The 23,428-nt window shown below is 47.4% G+C and overlaps 1 protein-coding gene across 3 annotated transcripts in view; it reads left to right on the top strand.

Moving 5' to 3' along the window:
• The window catches only part of LOC140388518 (copine-9-like), a 604,903-nt gene that overhangs the window by 417,723 nt on the left and 163,752 nt on the right, over nucleotides 1-23,428 (top strand). For all 3 annotated transcript variants that reach the window (XM_072472866.1, XM_072472865.1, XM_072472867.1), the window contains one exon: nucleotides 4,254-4,317. In XM_072472866.1, the coding sequence (XP_072328967.1) occupies nucleotides 4,254-4,317 (64 nt within the window). The remainder of the gene's footprint in view (nucleotides 1-4,253; nucleotides 4,318-23,428) is intronic.

The raw sequence follows: 23,428 nt of genomic DNA on the forward strand, positions 1-23,428 counted from the left end.
AGTAACTTCAAATCTGCATCCCGCCAACCCCCGATAATCTATCACCCCCTTGCTTACCGAGGATCTCTCCACCTCTGCCTTAAAAATGTTCAAAAACTCCGCTTCCGCTGCCTTTTCAGGACAAGAGTTCTAAAGACACAAGATCCTCTAAGTGAAAATAACTTACCTCATCTCCATTTTAAAAGGGCCCCTCACCCCCACACATTATTTTTAAATAGTGACCCCGCCTGGTTCAATTGTTCTCCCACAAGAGGGAACATCCTCTCCACATCCATCCTGTCAAGACCCCTCAGGATCCGGTATGTTTCAATCAAGTCACCCCTTTCTCTTGTAAACTTCAGGGTATACAAGCCTCGCCTGTCCAACCTGTGGTAGTCACCACTGTTTGTATAATACGCATATGAGTGGTAATACGGTAAGGCTCCTGTACTACAGGTACGGGGGTAGATCCCTGCCTGCTGGCTCCACCCAGTAGGCAGAGTATAAATGTGTGTGCTCACCGAGCTGCAGCCATTTCGGCAAAAGCTGCAGGTGGCAACACATCTCTGCTTAATAAAGCCTCGATTATTCTCTACTCTCGTCTCGTCGTAATTGATAGTGCATCACAATCTTTCCTCGCAATCTTGGCTGGCACTTGAATGCAGTACAATAAGGGTGTTGCAATTTCTGAGGTGTCATCTTTCACTCTCCCAACGCCTATAACTCAAAATTCTAATTTTATAATTCTCTCATGCCAGGCCTTTTCCCATCTCTGCAACCTTCTCCAACCTTCCAACCCCGAGAACTCCCCTCCTGACTTTGGCCTCTTGTGCATATCCCTTGCATTCAACAGAGCACTGGAATCTTAGTCGCCACACTCTGGAATTCTCTCCTTCAACACTTCAACTATGTTATGCCTGTAAAAACACTCCAGTTGCTGTGGTAATAACCTACTGCTTTATTTCTGGAGCATCTCGAACAAAACTGTCAAATAGTGATAAAAACAATGCAAGCGGAGTATAATTGCTCCAATATGCTTACTTCTATCAAGTGTGTTCAACAAGTGTTCAGTAAACAATGTGCAAGTACCATCTATATCACGCCACTCCATCCACCTCCACTTTTCAAGACCATCGGTTAAAAGCCACTTCCTGATCCCCTCTTCTATGTTTCGACATCCATTTTTGTTTGAAGTGTTGTGGCGTACTTTCATTCGTCAGAGATGCCACAGAAATACAAATGTTGCGGAAGTTTAAAAAAAAATCTATATTGTCACAAGTAGCACAAAGGCAGCACGGTAGCAATAGGTGGCAGGGTAGCACAGTGGTTAGCACTGTTGCTTCACAGCGCCAGGGTCCCAGGTTCAATTTCCGGCTGTCTGTGCGGAATCTGCACGTTCTCCCAGTGTCTGCGTGGGTTTCCTCTGGGTATTCCGGTTTCTTCCCACATGTCCCGAATGACGTGCTATTAGGTAATTTGGATTCTGAATTCGCCCTCTGTGTACCCGAACAGGCGCCAGAATGTGGCGACTAGAGGCTTTTCACAGTAACTTCATTGCAATGTTAATGGAAACTTACTTGTGACAATAAAGATTATTATTAAGATTATTATTATTAAGAAGGTTTACATTAACATTGCAATGAAGTTACTGTGGAAAGCCCCTAGTCGCCACATTCCGGCACCTGTTCGGGTACACAGAGGGAGAATTCAGAATGCCCAAATTACATAAGAGCACGTCTTTCGGGACTTGTGGGAGGAAACCGGAGCACCCGGAGGAAACCCACGCAGACACGGGGAGAACGTGCAGGCCACACACAGACAGTGACCCAAGCCGGGAATCGAATCTGGGACCCTGGCGCTGTGAAGCAACAGTGCTAACCACTGTGCTACCGCCCTAAGCTGTTCCTAACATCAGTCTTTAACTTTCTTTTTACCAATGTGTACCCATGCCTCCTTCCGGTTCAATTTGAAGTATTACTCAGGGCTAAGCTACTCTATTCCATTTCGTATCCTCCATACCGATGTAAGGTTGACTCCCATTTGCTTCCGCCTGTGGCTGAAGAATACAAGCTTCTTCACATAACTTAGTTCTCTGACGCGGGATCAACTTCAGATTACTTCCACATCTTGGAGGTTTCTCTTGTCTGCCGGTATCAGCCTAGCTGAGAATATTTTAATAATTAATTAACACCCAGTGTGTTCTTTCATTACCATTTCTTGTGAATCAGTTCTTCTTGTGTTTTGTAATGAAGCTAACTGAAAGATAAAACATGCCTTTAGGCTGGAAAATGCCGGAATCAAATTTATGATTTGTGATTGGAATTGATGTTTCCCTGTTTTTCCTAATTGGAAGTTTTTTTTCCCAATTGTATTGTGTACTCGGCAGCTTTAGGCAATCTATTAGGATTTGTCTGTGTTCTGTGCTCATTAAAGTGTAGAATAAAGGAAAAGAAGTGGAACATCTTTAATTTCAGTTCCAGCCTTAAGCACACTCAGGTCAAATGAAACATGTGTTACACTGAAGAGTAAAGCCCCTTCTATTTCTGCCTCGCCAATACATAAGGACCTCACATTTGGAACTCCTATGGAGCTGCGTATGGAAAATTGCAATCTGACAGGACCTTCATTAATCAAGTTGCATGGACCTATGGTTTTCTCGGCCGGTTGCACTGTGTTGGGAGCACCCGATTACGCGGTCAGCCTTTCCACCTCAATTTCCACAACAGTGCAACATTTTCCCACATTCCCCCCAGCCGGCGGCTCACTGGGTAGCAGTCTTGCCTCTGAGTCAGGGCTTGAGCACAAAAAGCTGACACTCCATCGGGGTGCTGCACTTGGTGAGATGAAAGATTAAACAGATGCTCTGTCTCTGCCCTCTTAGGTGACATCAAAAATCTATTCTACGGAGGAGCAGGGCAATTCTCTCCTGTGCCCTGGCTAATATTGAACCCTCAATCAAAATCACACAGAAAAGAGATTACGGGGTCATTAACACATTACTGCCGTGGGAACTTGCTGTGTTTGTCTGCCGTCTTTTGAAAAATGAAGTGAAATGAAAATCGCTTATTGTCACGAGTAGGCTTCAAATGAAGTTACTGTGAAAAGCCCCTAGTTGCCACATTCTGGCGCCTGTTCGGGGAGGCTGTTATGGGAATCGAAACGTGCTGCTGGCCTGCCTTGGTCTGCTTTCAAAGCCAGCGATTTAGCCCTGTGCTAAACAGCCCCTTTTTGAAGTACTTTTGTACATTCTGCGGTTGAGAAAGGTGCAAACCTTTCTTTTATTTGCTTCATTAATTATTACCAAATTAGGGTACAATTTAGTTCTGCCATTCTGACAAAGAACTGTAAAAATATACAGGTCCAGTCGCTCCATCTGGACCTGTAAAAACCTGTAAATACCTGCAAATACCCACATTCAAAGTATCGTCTTGCAACATTGACTTTGCCTCTATATGTATCATAGAATTTACGGTGCAGAAGGAGGCCATTTGGCCCATTGTGTCTGCACTGGCCCTTGGAAAGAGCACCCCACTTAAGCTCACACCTCCACCCTACCCCTGTCACCCAGTAACCCCACTCACCTCTTCACTCACCTGTACTCCGAAAGCTAGTGATTCGAAACAAACCTGTTGGACTTTAACCTGGTGTTGTAAGACTTCTTACTGTGCCCACCCCAGTCCAATGTCGGCATCTCCACATCATGCATTAATGTAGACATACTTCACATAGGACCCTCATAGTCAGCAGACAGAGGTGACTTTTATTCCAGTTAGGTCTAGATTTCTCAGGTAATTGTGAGGCCCTACATAAAAGGTCATTGCCGATCTCGCGACAGCATTTGGCACCCTTAATTTGAATAATTAAATCCTACTCTCTTGCAGAATAAATGATATGCACGTCATTATTGTCCTTTATTCACTACTCAAAATTTACAAATTATCATCGACAGAGCATAACATTGTATTTGTCGAAGTTTTATCTTTGTAACTTTCATAGAAGTGAGGCAGACTACATTGGTACCTATTTTGTCAAATAAAGAAGCTGTTGCAATGGAATATGAGAATAAATCATTTCTGGTTTTGGTTCTAATTAACTGAAATCTTCAAATTTTAACAAGGTGCAAAGCTGCCAAGATAAATCTCAAAGGCTAAAAGTCCATCCTTAATTGTGTGTGGTAGAACGGCTCTCAGGCCTCAATCTGTCATCTTTCTGGGTCTCTGTAATAAACTGTGTTGTCTTTACCCAGTGAATGATTTCTCTTTTTGTCCCTCCAGGGGCCTCCCCGGCAAAAAATGTGGAACACTGATCTTGACTGCCGAAGAACTGAGCAACTGTCGGGTCAGTGCTGCCAATATGTCCCCACTGCTTTCCGAGTGGTCTGTGAATTGGCATTAGTGTGTGTTATTTGTCATATTCCTTTTCGGAACCGCTTTCCTGCCTGACTCAATGGTTTGCATGCTTTTGTTTGGTAACATAGACTGATAAGATGTGGCACCTGATAAAAAAGTTATGAAATGCCACAAATTTCTAACAAAGTCGGAGTGCCCCATGGCTGCCATAAAATGATTGGGTTTCAGACAATGCACAATAAATTAGGGAGCTGACAGGTTCAAAAACATCCTCTTTTTTTATTTGTGGATGTGTGGGCATCACTGGCTGGGCCAGTGTTTATTGCCTGAGGGCATTTAAGAGTCAACCACATTGTTAAGGGTCTGGAGTCACATGAAGGTAGGCCAGACCAGGTAAGGATGACAGATTTCCTTCCCTAAAGGACATGAGCAAACCAGATAGTTTTTTAATAGCAATCGGCAATGGAATTTTAATTCAAGGGGCGGGATTCTCCACCGGCGTGCCTCCACCGGCATTCCCCGTTCCCACAGCCGGCCAATGGGGTTACCCATTGTGGGCCACCCCACGCCGTCGGGAAACCCGCAGGTGCGATGCCGGTGGGACAGAGAATCCTGCAGCAGATTTTTCATCTGCCCGTGGTGGGTTTCGAACCTGGGTCCCAGAGCATTACCCGAGGTCTCTGGATTACTAATCCAGCGACAATACCACTACGCCACTGCTTCCCCTGTTGTGAGCATCATCCATCATAAAGGTGCCTGCCTGCCCTTTTTGAGTGGATCTCTGAAGTATATGTTTTGCTTGATCATATTTTGAACTCCCCCCCCCCCCCCCCCCCCGCTCTCCATTGCTTCTGGATCTGCGTGGCTGGCCGCAGCAGAGGGTCAAAAACTGGAGTTCAGCAGCATGCAGAATCCAGTCCATTCTCTCCAATGGTGCTCCAAATCCTCGGCAAATCCTGGCTGCCAGCAGATGTACAAGGTTAGCTTAATGTGGCCGTCCACCCACGTCTAAGTCTGAGAGGAGCAGTTTGAAGAAAAAGATTTTCTCTATATCCGCACAATGACTTATCAGCTGAAACTAGGTAACTTGGCGCAGGGGGGGGGGGGGGGTTAGATAATGATGGAGAGAAGCGGATTTGGCAATGACGAATTGACACTCATTTTGAAGTAAGCCCCTGTGCATCTTGTGCCCAAGGAAACTGTGGGGGAAATGTAGAGCAGGCATTTAGATTTTGTCTGAACAGGAGGACCAGAGGCAAAGCTAAAAAAGATGAAAACCTTGTCCCACATTAAAGACCAGGCACTATAAGTTACTATTTGTGATATTAATGTACAAATTCACAATGTGCTCATAAAGTTTAAGTTAAAAAGCAGACAAAGAAATCTCATACAAACATATTAAATCACAAACAGCAGTTTATACACTTAACTTCTTGATGCGTGCAGGTGACAATGTGTGTAGACTGCCACCTTGTGAGTAAAAGCTGCTACAGACACGGGTGTGGAAATCTTAACTCAAGGCTACAGAATTATGGGGCCGAATTCCCCGCCCCACCGCGCCACATTTCTGTTTTACCCCACCGGCGGGAAGCTCCGTTACGCCGGCTGGTCAATGGGGTTTCCCATTGTGGGGCAGCCCCACACCGTCAGGAAACCCCCGCACTGCCGGCAAAACGGAGCATACCGCCCACGGAGAATCCAGCCCCCGCTTCCCTCAGAAACTCTAGGTTGTAATCTGAAGAAAAGTAATAAGTACATTCGTGCTGCACAAGTGCTAGACAACGCCCATCTCCAGAAAAAGAATCCAACCATCTCCCACTGACATTCAATGGCTTTACCATCTCTGAATCCCCCGCTATAAACATCCTGGGGTTACCATTGATTGAATTTAACTGGATCAGCCATATAGATCCATGGCTACAGCAGTTGGTCAGAAGCTGGGAATTCTGTGGCAAGTAACTCACCTGCTGACACCCAAAGCCTGTCTACTACCTACAAGGCACAAGTCAGGGGTGTGATGGAATACTCACCACTTGCCTGGATGAGTGAAGCTCAAACAACATTCAAGGCACTCAACACCATCCAATACTCAGCAGTCCATTTGATTGGCACCCCATCCACCACCTTAAACATTCACTCACTCTACCACCGATTCAAAGTGGCAGTAGTATGTACCATCTAGAAGGTTCCTTCGACAGTATCTTTCAAACCCACAACTTCTACCACCTATAAGAACAAGAGTAGCAGATGCATGGGGACACCACGACCTGCAAGTTCCCCTCCAGGTCACGCACCATCCTGACTTGGAACTATATTGCTGCTCCTTCACGTTGCTGGGCCAAAAACCTGGAATTCCCATCCTAACAGCACTGTGTATCAGATGGACTGCAGCAGGTCAGGAAAGCTGAGAACTCAGTATCTCAATTCATGGATGGGCAACAAATGTTGGCCTTGCCAGCGATGCTCACATCCCATGAAAGAATAAAATAAATTCTGAAGCTCTAAGTTTCTGGTCTTCCACTGCCACTTCCTGTACCCACCATGCTTCTGCCCAATTCCTTTCTCTTTTGTGACCGACACTTCGCTCTATATCTCTGAAGCTTTGTTGTAGCGCTCCCAATTGTCACCCCCATTGTGTCTCGAAAGCACCTTCCTTTGAACTAACGGGCTTTTGAGTGTCTCTGATTGCCTGATGTACTCCAATTCCCATTTCTGTTTGATGTGGCTTAATGTAAATATTGTTTCCTCTACTGCTCTTTTAATCACAGCAGGACGTATTGAGGGAATCCTCGTAGGAAGCAAAGCTTTCCAGCCTCCTTTGTGAATCGAGTTCATTCGCACTTTACATCATTAAATGTATCAATTATTCAGGCAACCACTGCAATGTTTTTCAAAAGCGTACATCAAAGTTGATGCAGCACATCAAGTGTCCGCCAGAGAAACGTCAAGAGTAGAAGCTGCGACATATTAACCAGGAGGGAACCATTTTGCTGGAATTTTTAAATTGTCCTTGGGAGAGCAGAGAAGTGGGAGTTTTCCATCTAATGCAAGGAACTTGAACAACCCATTTGAGGATTGTCAATCTACAAGGACCCTAAGTAAAATCAGTTTAATAATTATAATCTAGTGTTATGGGCCAGTGTTTAGAGAACCCCAAAGTGTATCATGGAGTTCACCTGACCCACAACTTTTAATAGATTGTGGTATGGGGAGCACACGGTCCACTCTACAGGTGTGGTACAGCAGAAATGGAAAAGTATTTTTTAAAGCAAAACAATGTTTATTCTATGAACTCAAGTTAACCTTTTTAAAACATACAGTGAACATCTTAGCAACCATCAATTCAAATACAACTCCCAAAGACTACAACACTAAGTAATCCTTTAAGCTTTCCTTTTAACATCCATATGACTTAAAAACAAAACCTTTAACAGAAGCACATCAGGTTAAAGTCACTATTGGATTGGATTGGATTGGATTTGTTTATTGTCACGTGTACCGAGGTACAGTGAAAAGTATTTTTCTGCGAGCAGCTCAACAGATCATTAAGTACATGAGAAGAAAAGGGAATGAAAAAAATACATAATAGGGCAACACAACATATACAATGTAACTACATAAGCACTGACATCGGATGAAGCATACAGGGTGTAGTGTTAATGAAGTCAGTCCATAAGAGGGTCATTTAGGAGTCTGGTGACAGTGGGGGAGAAGCTGTTTTTGAATCTGTTCGTGCGTGAAAACATTTATACTTCTGAATTCACCAAATGATCAAGAGATAGTCTTTTGATGGCAGAGAGAACAGCAGTGCACCTGCTTGGTCTGGCTTCAGCTCCAACACTGAAAACGAAACTAAAACACACCCGGCAGCAAACAGCCTAAAATGAAAGTAAAAAGCCGACAGACAGCCCAGCTCCACTCGCTCTCTGACACCACTGCAGTCGTAAACATCCATTTCTTAAAGGTACTCTCACTACAGATATTTACATACACACCCATTTATAAACACCCATTTCTTAAAGGTACTCTCACATGACACTAGGAATATAGGAACAATCATCCATTCAAGCCTGTTCAGCCATTCAAGACCATGGCTTCTCTATCCTCCTTTGTTCTGTCTCCTTTGATAAAATATGTAACAGAAAATTAACAATCTCAGTCCTTCAATTGACTCAGCATCCACAGCTCTGAGGGAGAAAGTTCCAGATTTCTATCACCCTTTTTGTGAAGATGTGCCTCCACATTTCACACTTATATTGCCTAGCTCTAATTTTACACCTCCTTGCTCTGGACTCTCCTCCAGAAGGAATAATTTCACTGTATCTACCTTATCAAATCCTTCTATCATGGAGCACAATTTTAATCTGCTATTAAATGGTCACAGGGATAGAAAAAGCCAAACTGGGGTGGAATTTCCCCATCCGGGACCAAGTCCCATGGTGGGGCGGAGACTGGGATCGGGAGTGTTTCCCTCTTCAGAAGCACCCCCCCCCCCCGCATCCCATTGAACCTGCCAGCGGGGGAGTGGGAGAACTCTGCTGTAGGAGTGCAGTCGTTAGCTGCAGGATATATATTTTTTAATATATATTTTATTCCAAACACAATCAATAATACAACAACCAATCAAACAAATATCACCAAGATCCCCTAAGCTACCCAACATCTCCCCAGACGACAGGCTCCCCCCACCTCCCATGTGACAAACAGACCTTCAAATAGCGGCAGAAAGAGCCTCCACCTTACATAGAATCCCTCCTGCGACCCTCTGAGAGTGAACTTAATCTTCTCCAGTTATAGAAATTCCGCCCTATCCCCCAATCACACTGATACCTCCACCTTCCCAAGCTCTATCCCCAATTCCTCCTCCCATGCCCATCTTATCTCCTCCACTGGCACCTTCTCCGTTTCCAAAAACACCACCTGTAGATATCCGCAATCTCCCTCCAACTCATCCTGAGTTAGCAGTTTATCCAATAGCGTACACTTTGGCAGCTGAGGAAACGAGGGGTACTCCTTCCGTACGAAATCCCACATCAGCATGTACCCGGATTCACTAACTCGCGGCAGCTGGAGCTTCCTCTGCAAACAGGGCCCTTACCGCTCTGCCCCTTCTCTATGTTAGCTCCTGTACATCGCGTCAATCCATGCTGGATGAACCTATGATTCCCACATACTGGGGCCAATACCGACATGCCCCCCACGTCAAAGTGCCGCCTCAGCTGGTTTCAAATTTTGAGGAGCGACACCCTGACGGGACTATTGGTATACCAAAACGGGAGGGCGGGGTGCTGTCACCAGGGCCCTCCATTCTACCCGGTCAAGAACCTTCTCCACATCCATTGATATAATAACCTCCGGTGCTTTACCCCTTTACAGAATCATTACCACATTCAACAGCCTCTTCATGTTGCTCGACAACTGTCACTCCTTAACAAAACCTTTCTGATCGTCAGAGACCACCTCTGTCACACACCGCTCCAACCGCCTTGCCAACACTTATCCAGCAACTTCACATCAGTATTCAGCAGGCAGATGGGCCTGTAAGACCCTAACACACAATTGAAATCGCCCCCCATTATCAGCTGATGCGAATCCAAGTCCGGGTGGACGCTAATATCTTCTTAACAAAGGCTGTGTTGTTCTAATTGGGTGAGTACATATTTACTAAAACAACGTCTGCCCCCGCCAATACCCCACTCACCACCATGAGCCTCCCTGCCGGTCCCACACCTCCCTGGCAACCACAAATACCATCCATTTACTGAACAGGATCGCAACCCCCCTTGACTTGGGAGTCAAACCCCAAGTGGAACATCTGACCCACCCATCCCTTTCTTAGCCACGTTTGGACCTTCACGGGATTCTCCGACCCCCCCGCCGGGTAAATTACAACAGGTACTTACCGGCGGGACGTGGCTGCGTGGGTGGCCTCCGGGGTCCTCGGGGGGGCGCGGGGGGGATCTGTCCTCGGGAGGTGCCCCCACGATGGCCTGGCCCGGGATCGGGGCCCACCGATCCGCGGGTGGGCCTGTGCCATGGGGGCACTCTATTCCTCCGCGTCGGCTGCTGTGGTCCTCCGCGATGGCCGACGCGGAGATGAACCCCCCCCGCGCATGCGCCAACCTGCACCAGCCGGCGGAGGCCCTTCGGTGCCGGTTGGCATGGCGCTAAGCCCCTTCCCCGCTGGCCGGTGTGGCGCAAACCACTCCGGTGCCGGCCTAGCCCCTGAAGGTGCGGAGGATTCCCCACCTTTGGGGCGGCCCGACGCCGGAGTGGTTCCCGCCACTCCTTCCCGCCGGAGTTGCCCGCCCCGCCGATTCCCGCAGAATCCCGCCCCACATCTGCCATCAAACATTTTAAGTGCGCAAACACCTGGACCATTCAGCCCCCGCATATTCCACGTTACTATCCTGACCGAGGGTTTCTGAAATCTTCCTCTGTTAATGTCCACCACCCCCACCTAACTCACATCTCTCCCTGCCACCAAACTCCCTTAAAGTCCGGGTCCATCTAAAATGGCCGCTCCTCCATCCTCTCCTGCACTCAACCGAGAAATCACGGCCGCGATTCTCTGGTCCGGTGCCAGAGTGCCGGCGCCAAAACGGGAGTACTTTACTCCGGCTCCGGTTCAGAGACCCGATTCTTGTGTCCTGGGGGGGCCAGCGCTGCTCCAGCTGCCGGTCCCTGCCTCGACCTGGCACCGCGGGGTCCACGCATATGCACTGGCCGTCATCCCCGTGCCTGCCCCGACGCCAAACGGCGCAGGGATCCAGGAGCCGGCGCGGAAGAAACGAGGTCCGCAGCCAGAGAGGCCGGCCCGCCGATCGGTAGGCCCCGATCACAGGCCAGGCCACTATGGAGGGCCTCCCCGGGGCTGTACACCCCCTCTCCCCTCACAGGCCGCCCCCGGACCCTTCAACCCCGAGGTCCCCCCCGGCCCAGAGCATGTTAGAACGGCGCCGGCAGGACTCTGATTTTTTTTGGACGGCTGCTCGGCCCATTCGGGCCGGAGAATGGCACCGCCGCCGGAGGATCGCCGCTACGGCCGTTTGCGGCAATTCTCCGTGCGGCCCGGCACCATGCGCGCCTGCCTGTTTTTTCATGGGCGGGAGAATGGCGTTGAGGCGGCGTGGCGCGATTCGCGCTGCCCCCCGCCGATTCTCCGGCCCGGCGGGGAGTCGGAGAATCACGACTCACCTGTGTCATCAGCACATTCCCCTACGCTTGCCCTACCCCTCACACCCCTTCCCTCCTCCCTTAATCCCACCCCCAATCCCTCCTCCCTGTTATCTTGCCACAACACCACCCCCCCTCCCACCCCCCCCCATACTGCTTCCGTTTAATAGCATCGACTGCCAGCATCGTAGTCCCCAACCGGAGATCACAAAGAACCCCGCCCAAACCACCCCTCCCCCACTCTGCTTCCCCTACCTCCATCCTTCAGAAAGCCCCTACCCAGGCCCCTCACCCTCCACGAGAACCCCCTCCCCCTCACTCCAGAGGGAGAAAGAAACCCAAATCGGAACCATCCGCTCATCGACCAAAACAAAAGCAAAACCAACATGAGCAAAAAAACACTTACAAAACTTCTGCATACATATCAAGACAAAGCAGAAGAGTTTCCACCATTAGCCATCCCCCCAACCCATGCTCCTTGACAAAGTCATTCGCCTCTTCCGGCGTCTTAAAATAATGTTCTATGTCCTTGAAAGTCACCCAGAATTTGGCCGGGTACAACACCCCTATCGGACCTGGCTCTGAAAGAGCGCCGTCTTGGCCTTGTTAAAACCCGCCTGCCATTTGGCCAGGTTGGCCCCAATGTCCTGGTAAATCCAGATCTGACTCCCCTCCCAGCTACAGTCTTGTGTCGACTTTGCCCATCTCAAAATCCTCCCCTTCTTCTGAAATCTGTGCATCCGGACGAATACCGCCCATGGTGTCTCCCCAGCTCTCGGCCTCTATCGTAGTGACTGGTGGGCATGATCCACTTCCCGGGCCTTACCGACCATTTTCAATACGTACTCCACGGCACTCGTTCCCTCCATCCCCTCCAGCTGCCCTACAATTTGTAGACTCTGCTGCCGTGACCAATTCTCCTGGTCATCCACCTTCGCCCTCAGCACCTTGCAGGCCTCTCTCAGCATCGCCACCTCCGCCTCGACCGACACAATCCAGTCACTGTGGTCCGACAATACCCTTTCCACCTCACGGATCGTCGCACCTTGTGACTCCAGGCGCTTTCTCACCCGCTCCAAACTCCAGCAAAGAGTGGCTACTGCTCTCTCAATCGTCCTGGACCAGTCCTCGTGCTTCTCTTTCCAATGTTGCCGGAACTCCCACTTGATAAAATCCATCAACTGCTCCACAGGCTGTGTGGTAGGCGATGACGACGCGCCCAACTCCGCCATTCTTTCAACTGCTGTGCCACGGGAACCCTACACCCCCTGGCTTTACTTGACTTTTACCGGGTGTTATAGGTCTCCAACATTCCACTTTGCAGGAGAAACCAACTCCCGCCACTTAATCTGCACTTTCTTTTTTTTAAATAAATTTAGAGTACACAATTAATTTTTTCCAATTAAGGGGCAATTTAGCGTGGCCAATCCACTTAACCTGTACATCTTTGGACTGTGGGGGCGAAACCCACGCAAACACGGGGAGAATGTGAAAACTCCACACGGACAGTGACCCAGAGCCGGGATCGAACCTGGGACCTCGGCGCCGTGAGGCAAATTCTGCACTTTCTACGAGCTAAGTGCCAATTAACTGGGCAGAAGGGGCTGAAACTGAAGCCTCCAAGCAGGAGCCACCTTGTGTGTGAACAATCAGCTCATGGCCACCAATGGAAGTCCCCAGCTGCAGGATATCTTTAATTTTGGTTCTGTGGTTCTCCTGCCTGAATGACAGGAGGGGGAAACACATAAGTGATAATTTACCAAAATTCACTAGACTCTGGGGTGGTCCCGGCGGATTGGAAATTAGCAAATGTGACGCCACTGTTTAAAAAAGGAGGTAGGCAGAAAGCGGGTAATCATAGGCCAGTGAGCTTAACTTCGGTAGTAGGGAAGATGCTGGAATCTATCATCAAGGAAGAAATAGCGAAGCATCTGGATGGAAATTGTCCCATTGGGCAGACGCAGCATGGGTTCATAAAGGGCAGGTCGTGCCTAACTAATTTAGTGGAATTTTTTGAGGACATTACCAGTGTGGTAGATAACGGGGAGCCAATGGATGTGGTATATCTGGATTTCCAGAAAGCCTTTGACAAGGTGCCACACAATAGGTTGCTGCATTAGATAAAGATGTATGGCATTAAGGGGAAAGTAGTAGCATGGATAGAGGATTGGTTAATTAATAGAAAGCAAAGAGTGGGGATTAATGGGTGTTTCTCTGCTTGGCAATCAGTAGCTAGTGGTGTACCTCAGGGATCAGTGTTGGGCCCACAACTGTTCACAATTTACATAGATGATTTGGAGTTGGGGACCAAGGGCAATGTGTCCAAGTTTGCAGACGACACTAAGATAAGTGGTAAAGCAAAAAGTGCAGAGGATACTGGAAGTCTGCAGAGGGATTTGGATAGGCTAAGTGAATGGGCTAGGGTCTGGCAGATGGTATACAATGTTGACAAATGTGAGGTTATCCATTTTGGTAGGAATAACAGCAAAAGGGATTATTATTTAAAAGATAAAATATTAAAACATGCTGCTGTGCAGAGAGACCTGGGTGTGCTAGTGCATGAGTCGCAAAAGGTTGGTTTACAGGTGCAACAGGTGATTAAGAAGGCAAATGGAATTGTGTCCTTCATTGCTAGAGGGATGGAGTTTAAGACTAGGGAGGTTATGCTGCAATTGTATAAGGTGTTAGTGAGGCCACACCTGGAGTATTGTATTCAGTTTTGGTCTCCTTACTTGAGAAAGGACGTACTGGCACTGGAGGGTGTGCAGAGGAGATTCACTAGGTTAATCCCAGAGCCGAAGGGGTTGGATTACGAGGAGAGGTTGAGTAGATTGGGATGGTACTCGCTGGAATTTAGAAGGATGAGGGGGGATCTTATAGAAACATATAAAATTATGAAGGGAATAGATAGGATAGATGCGGGCAGGTTGTTTCCACTGGAGGGTGAAAGCAGAACTAGGGGGCATAGCCTCAAAATAAGGGGAAGTAGATTTACGACTGAGTTTAGGAGGAACTTCTTCACCCAAAGGGTTGTGAATCTATGGAATTCCTTGCCCAGTGAAGCAGTTGAGGCTCCTTCTTTCAACGTCTTTAAGAAAAAGATAGATAGTTTTTTGAAGAATAAAGGAAACATCGAGGAATACGATGTTGTCAGACAAGAATTGAAGTGCATAAGTTGGGAACATAGGCTGTCAGGGAAGGACACAAGTGAAATGTGGAACTTGTTCAAGGAACAGGTACTACGTGTCCTTGATATGTATGTCCCTGTCAGGCAGGGAAGAGATGGTCGAGTGAGGGAACCATGGTTGACAAGAGAGGTTGAATGTCTTGTTAAGAGGAAAAAGGAGACTTATGTAAGGCTGAGGAAACAAGGTGAAATTCAGACAGGGCATTGGAGGCATACAAGATAGCCAGGAGGGAACTGAAGAAAGGGATTAGGAGAGTTAAGAGAGGGCATGAACAATCTTTGGTGGGTAGGATCAAGGAAAACCCCAAGGCCTTTTACACATATGTGAGAAATATGAGAATGACTAGAGCGAGGGTAGGTCCGATCAAGGACAGTAGCGGGAGATTGTGTATTGAGTCTGAAGAGATAGGAGAGGTCTTGAACGAGTATTTTTCTTCTGTATTTACAAATGAGAGGGGCGATATTGTTGGAGAGGACAGTGTGAAACAGATTGGTAAGCTCGAGGAAATACTTGTTAGGAAGGAAGATGTGTTGGGCATTTTGAAAAACTTGAGGATAGACAAGTCCCCCGGCCTGACGGGATATATCCAAGGATTCTATGGGAAGCAAGAGATGAAATTGCAGAGCCATTGGCAATGATTTTTTCGTCCTCACTGTCAACAGGGGTGGTACCAGGGGATTGGAGAGTGGCGAATGTCGTGCCCCTGTTCAAAAAAGGGACTAGGGATAACCCTGGGAATTACAGGCCAGTTAGTCATACTTCGGTGGTAGGCAAAGTAATAGAAAGGGTACTGAAGGATAGGATTTCTGAGCATCTGGAAAGACACTGCTTGATTAGGGATAGTCAGCACAGATTTGTGAGGGGTAGATCTTGCCTTACAAGTCTTATTGAATTCTTTGAGGAGGTGACCAAGCATGTGGATGAAGGTAAAGCAGTGGATGTAGTGTACATGGATTTTAGTAAGGCATTTGATAAGGTTCCCATGGTAGGCTTCTGCAGAAAGTAAGGAGGCATGGGATAGTGGGAAATTTGGCCAGTTGGATAACGAACTGGCTAACCGATAGAAGTCAGAGAGTGGTGGTGGATGGCAAATATTCAGCCTGGATCCCAGTTACCAGTGGCGTACCGCAGGGATCAGTTCTGGGTTCTCTGCTGTTTGTGATTTTCATTAATGACTTGGATGAGGGAGTTGAAGGGTGGGTCAGTAAATTTGCAGATGATACGAAGATTGGTGGAGTTGTGGATAGTAAGGAGGGCTGTTGTCGGCTGCAAAGAGACATAGATAGGATGCAGAGCTGGGCTGAGAAGTGGCAGATGGAATTTAACCCTGAAAAGTGTGAGGTTGTCCATTTTGGAAGGACAAATATGAATGCGGAATACAGGGTTAATGGTCGGGTTTTTGGCAATGTGGAGGAGCAGAGAGATCTTGGGGTCTATGTTCATACATCTTTGAAAGTTGCCACTCAAGTGGATAGAGCTGTGAAGAAGGCCTATGGTGTGCTCGCGTTCATTAACAGAGGGATTGAATTTAAGAGCCGTGAGGTGATGATGCAGCTGTACAAAACTTTGGTAAGGCCACATTTGGAGTACTGTGTACAGTTCTGGTCGCCTCATTTTAGGAAGGATGTGGAAGCTTTGGAAAAGGTGCAAAGAAGATTTACCAGGATGTTGCCTGGAATGGAGAGTAGGTCTTACGAGGAAAGGTTGAGGGTGCTAGGCCTTTTCTCATTAGAATGGAGAAGGATGAGGGGCGACTTGATAGAGGTTTATAAGATGATCAAGGGAATAGATAGAGTAGACAGTCAGAGACTTTTTCCCCGGGTGGAACAAACCATTACAAGGGGACATAAATTTAAGGTGAAAGGTGGAAGATATAGGAGGGATATCAGAGGTAGGTTCTTTACCCAGAGAGTAGTGGGGGCATGGAATGCACTGCCTGTGGAAGTAGTTGAGTCGGAAACATTAGGGACCTTCAAGCAGCTATTGGATAGGTACATGGATTACGGTAAAATGATATAGTGTACATTTATTTGTTCTTAAGGGCAGCACGGTAGCATTGTGGATAGCACAATTGCTTCACAGCTCCAGGGTCCCAGGTTCGATTCCGGCTTGGGTCACTGTCTGTGCGGAGTCTGCACATCCTCCCTGTGTCTGCGTGGGTTTCCTCCGGGTGCTCCGGTTTCCTCCCACAGTCCAAAGATGTGCAGGTTAGGTGGATTGACCATGATAAATTGCCCTTAGTGTCCAAAATTGCCCTTAGTGTTGGGTGGAGGTGTTGAGTTTGGGTAGGGTGCTCTTTCCAAGAGCCGGTGTATACTCAAAGGGCTGAATGGCCTCCTTCTGCACTGTAAATTCAATGATAATCTATGGTTAATCTAGGACAAAGGTTCGGCACAACATCGTGGGCCGAAGGGCCTGATCTGTGCTGTATTTTCTATGTTCTATGTTCTATGAAGGGTTCCGGAAAGTGGAGCTGAGTCCACAAAGGATCAGCCATGATCTCATTGAATGGTGGAGCAGGCTCGAAGGGCCAGATGGCCTACTCCTGCTTCTAATTCTTATGTTCTTATAAACTCTGGGATGATAGAGTGTACACTAGGTATTAGGCCTAAAGGATACCCTCCCCTCTTCTTCACCCACAAGTAGTGCTGTGAAGAGTTACCTGATAGATTCAGTCCTTCTTGCCTTCTTCAATCTGTTGGGGTTTCCCCAGCTCATGGAAACCCAAGTTGTCTGTGGTTTAAAATAGAATTATTGTTCAAATGATGGCACACAGACTCATTAGAACACTTAAATTGCCAACCTGCCTCCTATGTGCAGATTGGATGCCCGTCCCTCCATTAAAACTGGCATGAGTGCAAAGCAGGTTGGGTTTCTGTTCCACGTTTCTAGCGTTGTAAATTCTCACTGAAACCAAATCCACTTGGTTTGCAGGGTTAAAATTCCTTCCAAGTTTCACTGACTTGGATCTGTTCTTAGAATCCCCATCAAAAATATTCTAGATTGTTTTAAAAATGGTTATTTTACCGATCATGTTGGAAGTAGAAGAAATTCCTCGAAACACAACAGTGATTTTCATCTCTGAGAGTTTGATGACGAGGAAATGGTTTTCAGTGTTTCTTTGGTCAAGGTTTGGTGCAACTTGTGCTAAAATACTGCCATAATTTAACTTTTGGCCAATGTTTATCCCATTTTTGATTTTCGTCTGTGGTTCATCAAGGTGAGAAATGTGTTTTTGTGCCACCATCGTAATATCCCAGTAGAGGACTTCCGGTTGCGGCTATGCAGAGCTAAGTCGCACGTTCGGCAGCTCCCGCTTGGAACGGACGTTTGGGCTCTTTTCAGGGCCCCCAACGGCATTTTTTTGGACATTTCCCGGTGTGGGAAGAAGACTACAACATTCCCCCGACAGTCTATGGCTTGGACCAGGAGCGGGGCGACTAAAAAAGTGGTGGTGGACCCGAAGAAGGTGCGAGGGAAAAACAGCAAGATGGCGGCGGGCAGGGACCAGGCAGCGTGGATGCAGTGGGCGCAGGGGCAGCAGGAGGTTATCCTGCGCTGCTTCAGGGAGCTCAAAACGGACCTGCTGGATCCGATGAAGGCTTCTATTGATAAGCTGCTGGAGACCCAGACGGCCCAGGGGGTGGAGATCCGCGAGGTCCAACAAAAGATCTCAGATAACGAGGACGAGATATTGGGCCTAGCGGTAAAGGTGGAGGCACACAAGGCGCTCCACAAGAAATGGCAGGAACGGTTCGAGGAGTTGGAGAATCGAGCGAGGCGGAAGAATCTGCGGATCTTGGGCCTCCCGGAGGGGCTGGAGGGCTCGGACATGGGGGCCTATGTGGTCACCATGTTAAACTCGCTGATGGGAGCAGGGTCCTTCCAGGGGCCCCTGAAGCTGGAAGGGGCCCATAGAGTGCTGGCGAGGAGGCCCAAGGCTAACGAGCCGCCGCGGGCAGTGCTGGTGCGGTAATCCCCAGGAGAGAAGGGTTGAGGTGGAGAACGTTTGGTATCTCACGGCGAAAGCAGAGTGGTGAGCGCAGTAATATGGGCCGGGATGCCCCGCCCGCCACCAGCATCTTCCGGACCCGCCAAAAACACAAAGTGACGGGGCTGGAAAATCAAGGCCATGGTTTCAGAAGCCGGAACACAGTTAAGGAGACCTGGGACAAGAGGAGCAAATTGGGAACCTGGGAAAATTGCGGCAGCTGGCGGGTGAGGAAGAGACCTGCCACCGAGGATGTAAAGATTCAGCGCCAGCTCTGTGTGCCGGCAGTTCCATGAAAGGGAAACCAATCTGGGCAATTTGTTCATCTCCTTCTCTGATTGGCAAACCTTTCAAAAATCAAAAAAAAAAAAGAAGCTTGCTCCCATCTTGCAGAGATTCTGCTAGCTTCAATGAATAGTGCCTGCCTGATGCTGATTTGATTTGATTCTGATGTTTTTCAATGACATATATAATTCCCCTTCAGTAGCTAATGAGACGAGCCTCCCAATCTGCAGCAGAGAGCATCAAGATGCAGTTCTCCCAAGCTGTTGTGTTTCATTAGCCTGACCCTGTGGGCGCTCAGTGTTGATTGAGGATGGAAGGGAGCGTGATGGTGCAACACGTAGAGCCCGTGAATGACGTCAAACATTTTGTACGAAGGGCTCAGATATTGTGGAACATTTCCCAGAGGTTAAGAAGTAGTTCATGTCTGCTCTCCCATTAATATTTTATTGACTTCAGAATAAATATAAAAGTAGCATGCAGCAAGAGAGTGAAAATCAAAGATAGAGTTGAGACTGCGTAACAACTCCAAGATCTAGCAGATGCTCTTGCAATCTGTATGGGTCAGCTGCTGAGATCAGACAGAGCAGACCAAATTGACTTCAAGAGAAAGTAATTTCCCCCTGCCGCCTTCAAAGGAACTCACATTTATGCTCAATAATGTCAAAGGGAGTTATTGTGGTGTTTGGAAAACACAGGGAGCACTACCCCTGAAGTGCGTTCATGTTGGAAATGGTACATGTTGCTCTTTCACCATCAGCATACTGCTGAATGCAAAAGGCCGAACATGTCCAGAAACAGCTCCCCCTGTTTCCATGGACTTCATGAACTGTCTCTGGATTCAGTGGTTTCCCCGAGCTGGTTAAAGTAGCAATCAACCACGATGGACATATTGGAGCCCAATCTGCATATTTGCAGTGTCTGACAGGTATTCTGCTCACCTGCTCAGAACTGCACGTTCAGGAATGTGAGACTTTGCAGATTTTCTCTGGGTATTAAATTCACCCCTAATGTATCTGCTGCTTTAGTTACGCATTCTACTAACCCTGGGCGCGATTTAATGGATAGGCTTCTAAGTGGCATTTTGGGCACGATTGGCAGGGTGGTTCTCAATGGCCACATTGGTGAAATCGTAGCCCATCATTAACGACACTTAGTGCCCGAAATAAGCCCCCTCGAATTTCTTGCCATTACTGGCTGTCTCGCCGTCTGATTCGCCAGACTTATGCCTCAGTGTCTCACCGCTAACAAGGGGGAGCTGTTTTTAAATGCTCCCTCACCATTCACTCACAGGCAACATGCACGCATGGCAGTGCATAGACCTGCTCATCGTTTTGGGGATGCTGACCTGATCAAGCTTCTCAACGCCGTCGATGAGAGATGGGACATCCTGTTCTCCGAGGTGTCGGAGGACCAGCAGGGTCAGCAATGCCACCTGGGAGGCAGTGGCAACAGCTGTCAGTGCGGGCAGCATGACCAGGCGGACCAATGTCCAATGTCAGAAGAAGACCAAAGACCTCTACCGAGCTACAAGGGTAAGTAACTACCTCTCTCCTGAAGCTGTATACGGCTCTAGTCAGACCCCGTTTGGAGTATTGTGAGCAGTTCTGTGCCCCGTATCATAGGAAGGATGTGCTGGCCTTGGAATGGGTCCAGAGGAGGTTCACAAGAATGATCCCTGGAACGAAGAGCTTGTCATATGAGGAGCTGAGTATTCTGGGTCTGTACTCGTTGGAGTTTAGAAGGATGAGGGGGGATCATATTGAAACTTACAGGATACTGCAAGGCCTGGATAGAGTAGACGTAGAGATGATGTTTGAACTAGTAGGAAAAACTAGAACCAGAGGACACCATCTCAGACTAGATGGACGATCCTTTAAAACAGAGATGAGGGGAAATTTATCCAGCCAGAGGGTGGTGAATCTGTGGAACTCTTTGCCGCAGAAGGCTGTGGAGACCAAATCACTGAGTGTCTTTAAGACAGAGAGAGATAGGTTCTTGATTAATAAGGGGATCAGGGGTTATAGGGAAAGGGCATGAGAAACATATCAGCCATGATTGAATGGAGGAGCAGACCCGATGGGCCGAGTGGCCTAATTCTGCTCTTATGTCGTATGGTCTGACATCAGTTCAACCTGCCACCCCTCAACTCCACCCCCCCATGCACCCCCCCCCTCCCACCCAGAAATCATTGGCTTGACACCTCGCACTCTCCCCACATTCGATGCTTGCTTATCAGAATCCACTGGTACCCACCAGCATAACCATTTCACGTCAGGGTGTGTCAACACATTACATCGGCTATAGACCCCCCCCCGACCCATCAAGCGTGGGGCAGCAGCTCCAGTGCCCTTGAGCTGCATATCAGAACATGGAAATGGCTACTCACCTCCTCGCTTCCCCTCAGCAGCCATTGCACCAGCTTCACGTTTTTAAAACGGAATGCCAAACGACATCCGCGTGATTTCCCGCTGGGGAGCCAGTTAATTCCCGGGAGGCCGTTGCATTAGACATCAATCTCGCTCACGCGAATGAGGATAAATGATATGCTTGCCATATTTGGGCGTGAACCGGAACTCGCCATCAGGAGCGGAGTGGTTAAATAGCAACCTGGTTTGCGCCTCAATTTTGGCTTTGCCCGCCATTTAACCAGCGCATCCAGATCGGCGCCGGGCAAAATGAGGTGATTAAATCGCTCCCACTCTCTGTAGGAGTGAAATATTTCCAACTTCCCCCTTCATTCTTCACATGATTATCCGGAGCCAGTGTCAATTGCAACTGATATGCCAACCAATTCAAGACATCTTTTCACTATTTAGCCTCTTAAATCCTTTCAGAATTAAAAAAATAATGTTCTGTTAGGTTCGCACTTTAGCCGCCTCTGTTCTAGCAGAAAACGGAAAACATTTTTAGATATTTTCTTAATGGCTATAACCTCTATAATAATCACACACAATGCATTATTTAGAAATTTACTGATTAACGTGGCATTAGCTTGATATGTAGAGAAATATCCTGCTTATCTGAACAATTTTTGTAAGAATTGTTTTAAATTCTAAGGCTACCTTTTACAAAAGTAGGAATAATTAATAATTCCTCTCAAGATGCAGCCTTTCCCTGAATCGTTGATTCCAGTTCATTACATACCATTTTCCATTGCATAATAATCCAATTATCACCTCCTTTTATTTACTTCACGCAGTAGTCCCGTCCTTCACTTGGATTTGAAGAAAATTAATTTTACCGTATAACATGTTGTTGGGAGGCTTATTTCCAGTTTAACACCTAAACCCAGATGGGAGCATTTGATAGGTTTTCACAACCTATTGATCTGTACAGTAATAAAAACAGAAAACGCTGGATAAACTCAGCAGGTCTGGCTGCCTCTGTGCCGAGAGAAACCAAGGTCTTGTTTTCAGTCCGTATGGCTCTTCCTCGGAGTTGAAGAGGGATAGAAATATAGTTGGGGGGAGGGGTGGAGGAGGTGGAGCAGAATAGAAGGTATGGGGTATATTGGAGCTAAGGAGAGATTGACAAAGATGCCATGGACACAACACAAAGGCAGTGTTAATGGTAGCATTAAGGACTAAAGAAGATGCCAATAGTGGCATATGGTAAGATAGTTCTGTACATTATTTGGGTTTTGTCATAATACTCACGCATGTATATAATGAAGTGCAGACAGGCAGTGATTGACACACAGGATGACCAGTAAGCACACAGCACAGTGCAGCCAATCACCAGACAGGACACCACCACTATAAAGCCAGAGGGCACTAGGTTTCCCGCTCTCTCGGGACCCAGCCACTGAGACAGTCAGAGTCCACGAGCTCGCACAGTGCAAACACCATGGGGTAGCTAGTAAGGCTGGTCAGGCTAGTACAAGGTCTCCAGTCAGTTCAGTATAGTGTCGACCCACAGTTAAATATGCATGTTAGTTCTATCATTCAATAAAACCGTGTTGGATCTTCTACAGTGTTTGAGGTCTGTTTCTTGCATCGCTGCATCAAGTGCAGTCCACACCGAACCGACCTGCCTAACATTAGGTTTCCCTTGTATGGAACTATCATTTACATTGGAAAGCCCAATGACAACAATTGCAACAAACCAGAAAGCATTGCATGCTTTTAAATGCTCACTCCAAGAATCTTTATACATCTCTTTTTGGCACCCTCTTATACCGATGCTGATTTTGATCTCTTGCTTTCTCTGCCTTTGGAATTATCATGGTATTATATAATGGAGGGCCATTTGCCCGTGCCCATTTTAAGAATTACCCATTTAGTTGCATTGCCTTACCCTTTCCAGGCACCCCTTTATTTTTTAATATAAAATCTTCACCCACTTTCCCTTCCAAAGTTGTGGATTCCTTTTGCTAGTGCATTCCATACCCTAGCAATCCTCTCAGTAAACAAATTCTCAGCTAACCTCTCCCCTTAGGCTTTGGGTGATGATTTCAATTA

The sequence above is a fragment of the Scyliorhinus torazame genome, chromosome 13, assembly GCF_047496885.1.
Source record: "Scyliorhinus torazame isolate Kashiwa2021f chromosome 13, sScyTor2.1, whole genome shotgun sequence".
Taxonomy (NCBI): domain Eukaryota; kingdom Metazoa; phylum Chordata; class Chondrichthyes; order Carcharhiniformes; family Scyliorhinidae; genus Scyliorhinus; species Scyliorhinus torazame.